The sequence below is a fragment of the Pleurodeles waltl genome, chromosome 6 (assembly GCF_031143425.1).
Source record: "Pleurodeles waltl isolate 20211129_DDA chromosome 6, aPleWal1.hap1.20221129, whole genome shotgun sequence".
NCBI lineage: Eukaryota > Metazoa > Chordata > Amphibia > Caudata > Salamandridae > Pleurodeles > Pleurodeles waltl.
This window is the reverse complement of record NC_090445.1, coordinates 40,915,064-40,922,895: the sequence shown is the minus strand read 5'-3', so window position 1 is coordinate 40,922,895 and position 7,832 is coordinate 40,915,064. Positions and strand designations below refer to the sequence as shown.

The following is a 7,832-nucleotide window of genomic DNA, read 5'->3' as shown; positions in this document are numbered from 1 at the left end:
GAAAAAAGGCATCAAAGTGTCATTAAGGTAAAAGTGGCAAATGGCATCAAAATGGCGTCTCAAAAGTGGCGTGAATAAAAATGGCTGTCTTCTCTTTGTCCGGTGGGTTTAAGTAAGAAAAGTTCCAAATTCTTCAGGGTCTTCCATTGGAGGGTTCATAGGGTGACTTCCCTTTGACCAATGAATAGAGTCTTTTCTCTTAATACTCATCTACGCATAAGGTGTCCTTGGAGTTTTGGAACACAAGTAGCAACAAAGTTGCCAATTAATTCTGCATCAGTGTCTTTATTGTCTGCACCTGCAGAAACTGACCTTGCTTCAAAGGGGATGAAAATTGCCTAGCACGCAACCTTGAGATAAGGGTATTAGTCATTCTACTGGAAAAATACAGCTTTTAAAGGTTTAAAACTTCGTTAATACAAGTGAAAACTACGCAGTTAAAATTGAGACCAGGCAACTAGGCCAAAGCCTCTGCTAAATTTAAGCTAAGCATATAACAGTTTAACAAGAAAATCATAAAATATAGCTGCAATTATGACATATTCATGCATTTGTCGATTTTCATGATTAATTAAGCTTGTTTATACTAAGTGGTGATCTACTTCGTGGGCACAATTTTCTACATACATTATTTTCTTTGCTAAAATCACATTGTCTTATACGATTTTGTTACATGATATATGAATGTTTGTTAGTCTTTCTTTTCCTGCTTCATCAATCTCTCTGCCGTGCCCAGGACCCAGGAGCTTCAAAGACAGGTCAGGATGTGCCAGCAATGAGTCTGCCAGGAGCACTTAGGCGGATCCCTTTGCTGTGCCCAGGAGCCTCCAGGACAGGTCTGGGTGTGCCAACACCTGAGAGTGCCAGGGGGACTCAGGGGCGGCCTTTTGCTGTGCACAGGAGTCTCAAGGATAGGTCGGGGTGTGCCAGCACTTGAGACTGTCTGAAGTACTGAGGAGAGGGGAGGAGTCGGGGGGGGGGGGGGCTATGGTGTACCCAGGAGCCTCAAGGACAGGTCTGGGTGTGCCAACACTTGAGAGTGCCAGGGGGACTCAGGGGCGGCCTTTTGCTGTGCACAGGAGTCTCAAGGAGAGGTCGGGGTGTGCCAGCACTTGAGACTGTCTGAAGTACTGAGGAGAGGGGAGGAGTCGGGGGGGGGGGGGAGCTATGCTGTGCCCAGGAGCCTCCAGGACCGGTCGAGGTGTGCCAACACTTGAGAGTACCTGGGGTACTCCGGGGAAGCCCTCTGATGTGCCCATGAGCCTCAAGGACAGGTCGGGGTGCCACGACTTGAGAGTGCCTGGAGTACTGAGGGGGCTGAGCCCTCTGCTGTGCCCAGCTGCCTGAAGGACAGGGGGTCGTGCCCAGGAAACTCAGGCAGGGCCTGGAATAGACTGGTGCACCTTGTACTGTGGCGGAAGAGCAGGGGAGTTCCGGCGCTGCACGCACACAGCCCTGAGCTGCCTCCAGCCCGGGCCACACAACAGGTGACAGCCCACCTCTGCGCATGCTCCAGGTCTGGGCGAGCAGCCAGGGACATCATGTGATGGGGCTCGGCTTCCCCAGCAGGAGGGCGGGAGAGGGGCTTCAGTGAGCGGGGCCGGTATCTAGGCAGGTAAGAGGCAGATGAGGGGAGGGGGCATGGGGGGTAATGGGAGAGGATGTAAGAGAACAGGGGGAGAAAGCGGAAGGCGCCAGAGGAGGGGGAGGGGCTAGGGAAGAGGACGAAGAGCCCCTTGCAGGATATGTCTGAACGGGTGGGGGGCAGCGAGAAGACCAACTGAAGAGGGAGTGAGGGCAGACGACCCAAAGGAAAGTGACAGGGCAGGGAGCAGGTGAAAGAAGGGAGATAGATGCGCATGGAGAGAGAGAGAGCGCGACAGAATGAGAGAGTCTCAAGGAGGGGCAAGAGACAGCTGGAGGGAGATGATAACGGAGGTGGGGCAGAGGTTATCGCGAACAGTCGGCGGGAGACACTGCAGTGCAGAGGGAGAGGGTGAAACGGGAGAGAGACCCGTAAGAGGCATCTGACAGAGACCTCTCTCGGCGGAGAAAAGCAAAGTGAAAGTAAGTAAGACCGAGAGGGCGTGACTCAGCCCATGGGCCAAAATAGCTCTGCGCGTAAGTGCCCCTGCTGCAGAGATCGTGCGTGCAAACAACGGGCAAGTACTTCGGATTCTGGAAGAAAGCTCAGGAGGTTACTGCACCCACTGCACATGCTTATGCGCAAACTGTTGGCCACGGGCTCGGATCCTATGTGATATTTCGGGCCATTATTGCGTGCGGCAAAGATGTTGTGACCCGTCGGAGATCGCAGGTTTGAGTCCCGAAGGAGCCAGACAGTCAGTTAGAGCCGGATGTAATAAGGCACACCTTGTCTGGAATGACGTTAGGGATGCAATGCCTTGGAAGGCTTTCAGTTCATCAGTCGAGGTGTCCAAGCAATGTTAGCTTCTCGAGATTGAAACTGAGTGTGGCGGACCCCGTAGGGCCCTATGGTGGTGCCACTGATATGAGTAGAACTTTGATTGAACTGCTGGTGATTTTGCAACATCTTTATTATTGCAATGCTAAGATTTTTAAAAAAATGATTACCCTTAATTGTATTGTACGGAGCACTTGTGCCATCTTGTGGCTAAAATCATTAGGTCACTAAGATTATTATTGATTTCCAGGGCCCTGCTATGCGCAGGTCGGTCAGTAGTTTACTTCCACAACCGCTTTTATGACCCCAGAATTGTTTTTTTGTTGTTGCTGCGATTGATATATTAATGTATCAAAGCGCAAAGAATGACGATGCCATAGGAGTCACATAGTCGCACAACATTAATATCAACAAGGCTGGACTCTGCTTGCAAATGTTTCAGAAAGGGCTGCAAATGCAGGTACGGAGGCCTGCGAGGGACAGCAGATCGGCATCCCTTAATTCACACAATGCCCTTCTAGTTCGGGACAGGGACTGGCACTGCGATACAAATGGCATGATGCAAAGGGTCCAGGGGAGCTCAGTGCTGTGCCAACTGACCTTAGGGAGTGGCTGGTGCTGTGCTAACACCTGAGACTATCCGGAGCCTAAGAGAGAGCACAGTGGTGTGTGGACACCCGAGAGTGCTGGGGTGCCTCTGGAGTGCCCGATGAGGTGCAATCCCCTGAGAGTGCCAGCGAGCCACACCATCTTCTGCCAGTACCAGGAGCCTCAGTAAATGCTCTATGTTGTGCTAATACCTGACAGTGTTAGAAGACTCAGGGAGTGCCCAATGCTGTGCAATCGCCTGAGAGTGGCAGGGTTCCTCAGGGAATGCCCGATGGTGTACCATATCCTAAGAGTGTCAGAAGCCTTAGAGAGCGCCCTATGCTGCGCCATCACTTGAGAGTGTCAGAAGCCTCAGGGAGCGCCCAGTGTGGTGCCATCACCTGCAGGGGGTGCCCGACACTGTCACATCACCTGAGGGTGCCAGAAGCCCCGGGGAGCGCCCGGTGCTGTGCTAAAACCTGAGAGTGCCAGAAGCCTCAGGGCATGCCGGATGTTGTACCAACACCCGATAGTGCTAGAAGCCTCAGGGCATGCCGGATGTTGTACCATCAGCTGACAGTGCCAGAAGCCTCAGGGAGTGCCCGATGCTGCGCATCAGCTGACAGTGCTGGAAGCCTCAGGGACTGCCCGATACCGCCCCATCAGCTGACAGTGCCAGAAGCCTCAGGGAGTGCCCGATGCTGCGCATCAGCTGACAGTGCCAGAAGCCTCGGGGACTGCCCGATACCGCCCCACCAGCTGACAGTGCCAGAAGCCTCGGGGACTGCCCGATACCGCGCCATCCCAGACAGTACTAGAAGCCTCAGGAGTATCTAGCACATCTGTGACTACTAATCTTGCAGTTTACGGGTTTGAAGTCAAAACCCTAAGCTGCCTATGACTTTGGGAATCGCAGACTTGCCGTCTGCAAAACCAATTAATGCATCTTGCTGTAGACCTCATGGGGATCTCATTCATTTTTTGATGATATCGGTCGTGACATGAAATGACTTTTGATGCTATGAGTGACATAATCCTGCACATCATCATTGGTGACATCCGTGCTCTCAACACATTTGACACCACTGATGACATCAGCGTTCTCGAAACCTCTGGTGACATCAGCGCTGTCAACACCTGTGGCATCACTGATGACATCAGCGTTCTCAAAACCTCTGGTGACATCAGCGCTGTCAACGCCTGTGGCATCACTGATGACATCAGCGCTCTCAGCACCTGTGGCATTACTGATGACATCAGCGCTCTCACGCCTTTGGCATCACTGATGACATCAGCGCTCTCAACACGTGGCAACACTGATGACAGCGTTCTCAGCACCTGTGGCATCACTGATGGCACTGGTGAAGGACATCTGGCGGCAGTGAGAAAGTGACACAACGCGTACATGGTACGCGCTTTGTGGTTGTGCTGTACAGAAGTGGTGAGTGTGGTGTAACGGTGTCTACATATCCCCTTCCTTTCCGCTGCCACATGTTCCTTTTCTTCAACGCTGCGGTGGACGCGGTTTGCATGTTTCCTTCTTCACACGTCTCAGACCTGCTGGCTGATGGCGCAAGCGCATTGTTAACTACAAACCTGCAGTGATTTCTCTTCTCGCGCTTGAGTAATTGTCACTTCTGGCCCCTCCGGCACAGGATGTGGTTTCCCATCCTGCGGTGTCTTGTCTGTGGGCGCTTGACTCGACCGAGTGGTAGGTACATCTTGGCTCATTTAGACATCTCTTTCCTCACTTCCCGCTCTAGTTCATCGTTGCGTCGCCAGGGAAGGGACGTGCCACCTGGGAAAGGTGAAGACCTGCTCAGGATGCTGGCGGTGCCCACCAGATCTCTAAAGGAGTCTCGGGAGGCTCCGCGGTAACAAACCAGCATGGCGAGAAGAACCGAAGGCTACGTGTCCAGCGAGGACGAGGCTGTCACTGGCGCCGCCCCATGCGTGGAAGAGGAAGGTGTGGGATGTGGTCCTCAAGGTGAGCGCATGGTGTTGGGTGACTGTGGCATTACACGTCCGTGTGAAAGAGGAGGTGTTTGCACATGCTAGTGGTGACATCCGAAGACTCAGTCGGAGATCTAGGGCTCTAGTCCAGTGGTTCCCAAACTTTTGACTTCTGTGGACCCCCATTTTATCATTACTGTAACCCGGGGACCCCCACTGAATCAGTATGGGAATCCAGGGACCCCCTACTAAGTCATTACTGAAACCTGGGCACCTAATCTGTTAATATTATTTAATTTTCTTAGCAGTCGCGGACCCCCTGAGAATGCTCCGTGGACCCCCAGGGGTCCCCGGACCACATGTTGGGAACCACTGCTCTAGTCCTTGATCCTGGGGGAGGTGTAATATAGATAGGACAGGACAGACAGGATGTGCGGAGTCCATGGTTCTTGTGTTTGCTGTTGGGGGACAAGTACTGTACCAGGGGAGACTCATGCCTGTGTTGTCCAGCCTGAGCTGGAGCAGGCGTGGGGTAGAGGTGAGTGTTTAGCCATGAAGTCAGAGGCTTACAGGTGCTGGACCTGGCTCAGCTAAATGATTCAAGATTATCTCATGTGAATTAATGAGTTGTAGTATAAACAAAGTAAGATATGACATTGCCTTTTTTGTACCACTGTGTTGGACCTGGCCCTTTTTGCAGGGTCATCCTCAAACTTTTTGCTTCCTTCCTCCTAATTTCTGACCCATTGTTGTTGGCTTTAGGACTCTGGGCACTTTACCACTGCTAACCAGGGCTAAAGTGCATATGCTTTCCGTGTAAATTGTATTGTTGATTGGATTATCCATGATTGGCATTTTTGATTTACTAGTTAGTCCCTAGTATAGTGCACTAGAGGTGCCCAGGGCCTGTAACTCAAAAGCTACTAGTGGGCCGGCAGCACTGGTTGTGCCACCCACATGAGTAGCCCTGTGATCATGTCTCAGAGCTGCCAATGCAGTGTCTCTGTGTGCATTTTAAACTGCCAATTCGACCTGGCAAGTGTACCCACTTGCCAGGCTCAAATCTTCACTTTTATTACATGTAAGGCACTCCTAAGGTAGGCCCTAGGTAGCCCCATGAGCAGGACACAGTGTATTTAGAAGGTAGGGCATGCACTGGTGTGTTTTACATGTTCTAACAGTGAAATACTGCCAAATTCGTTTTTCACTGTTGCAAGGCCTATCTCGCTCATAGGTTAGCATGGGGGCTGCCTTTAAATATCCTTAAAGTGCAGCTCCGTTTGAGAGCAGATAGTAATATGGAATTTGAGGCATCTGAACTCACAATTTAAAAATACATCTTTTGGTAAAGTTGGTTTTTAGATTGTCAGCTTGAAAAGGCCACTTTTAGAAAGTAGGCATTTTCTTGCTCAACCATTCTGTGCCTCTGCCTGCTTGTGTATTCCACGTCTGGGTCAAACTGGCAGTTGGGGTGTTGTGAATTCCCTCTAGGCAGTGACACAAAGGGAGCTGGGGTGTAGCCTGTATATCCTGATGGGCCATCTGGGCTAGAGTGGAGGGAGGAGTGTTCACTTACACCTGAAAGGGCTGTGCCTGTCCTCACACAATGCAGTCTCCGACACCCTGGAGTGTGTCTGGGGCCAGGGCTGGTCAAGGCAGGATCTTGTCAACAACACAGACTTTCCTTTGATGTTTGCCTACTTTAAAGGCAGAACTGGGTGTAAGTAGTGGAACAAAAACCACAGACTTTTAGAATCTTTCTGGAATCAAGAGGAACCTCTGCCAAGGAGAAGAGCTGGAGGAGGAGTACTGCCCCTTTGCTGTGGTGCCGGGTTGGCCTGCAGTTGCTGCTTCTGCCTTAAAAGAGAGCAAGCAAAGGGTGAACTTTGCTGTGTATCCTGCTTAAGAAAGTTCTCCAAGGGCTTGGAGTAGAGCTTACCTCCTGTTGGAAGTCTCAGGGATATCAGTTTTATCTGTCTACAGCACTGGGAACTGTGTGTTGTGTGCTGTTCAGGAAGAAAAACCACAGCGACACCCTAACGATGCCGCTGGCCTGTCCCGCGACCTGCCGATGCCGCACGGAGTCGCACTGCCCTGCTTTGCAACAAGCCGCTGCTTGCACAGTAACCTGTATCCCCCCCCCACTCTGGCATCACCTTGCTCACACCGCAGCCTGGGCATCCCCGACGATGCCTCTCCTGCTGACACCTGCGCTGCTTCTGAGATAAGTGTGACTGCTCGTGGCAAGCTTCCAAGGGGATGAGCAGGGGTTATCTGAGCGTGTATCTCCCTTATCCTGACTAAAGTGAGGGTCCCTACTGGGACAGGGTCTAAACCGACTGCCAACTAGAGACCCCATTTCTAACACACAGAAAAAACACCTTGATGAAGGAGCTTGTCAGGTCAGAAATTCATTAGGATCTGTATAACATTTATTAAGAGGGGAATACAAATACCTTTGTTGTATAATTGATTTGGATAAAAAATGAAAAATAGTGGAATTTGGAATCATTCAAGATAAACAAATGATAAAAACGTATAATAGGAGATTGAAACAAATGAAAACAACATGGAGACAAAGATGAAAATCCATTGGGGTGAATAAGTAGTGCCAGAGGGAGAACATTTCCTAGGAAAGGAATAGTGCGATTTAACTATATGAAGCTGCACTAATGATCAGAAAGTGACACCCTTCTGGTACACAAATGTCAGAGGAATGTTGTTGATTAAACCTCGAGTACAACAAGATACCTGGCTTAGCTGAAGCAGGCATGGCTAGTGGTGAGAGCTCACACATGAAGTCAGAGGTATGTTGGTTCAAGTCCTGGCTCACCTGTAGCAAGCGTAGGGAAGTGGTGGGAGTTCA

General features: G+C 50.8%; 1 protein-coding gene across 3 annotated transcripts in view; it reads left to right on the top strand.

The window, feature by feature from the left end:
- The first annotated feature begins 1,519 nt into the window (after positions 1 to 1,519).
- LOC138299133 (transmembrane protein 268-like) overlaps positions 1,520 to 7,832 on the top strand; it is a 48,457-nt gene continuing 42,144 nt past the window's right edge. Inside the window, exons 1-2 of one of the 3 annotated variants that reach the window (XM_069237180.1) lie at positions 1,520 to 1,615; positions 4,777 to 5,000. In XM_069237180.1, the coding sequence (XP_069093281.1) occupies positions 4,901 to 5,000 (100 nt within the window). In that variant the 5' untranslated portion in view covers positions 1,520 to 1,615; positions 4,777 to 4,900. Of the gene's footprint in view, positions 1,616 to 1,693; positions 2,068 to 4,776; positions 5,001 to 7,832 lie in introns of those variants that run through there. The other 2 variants (XM_069237179.1, XM_069237181.1) reach the window with 2 other exon arrangements.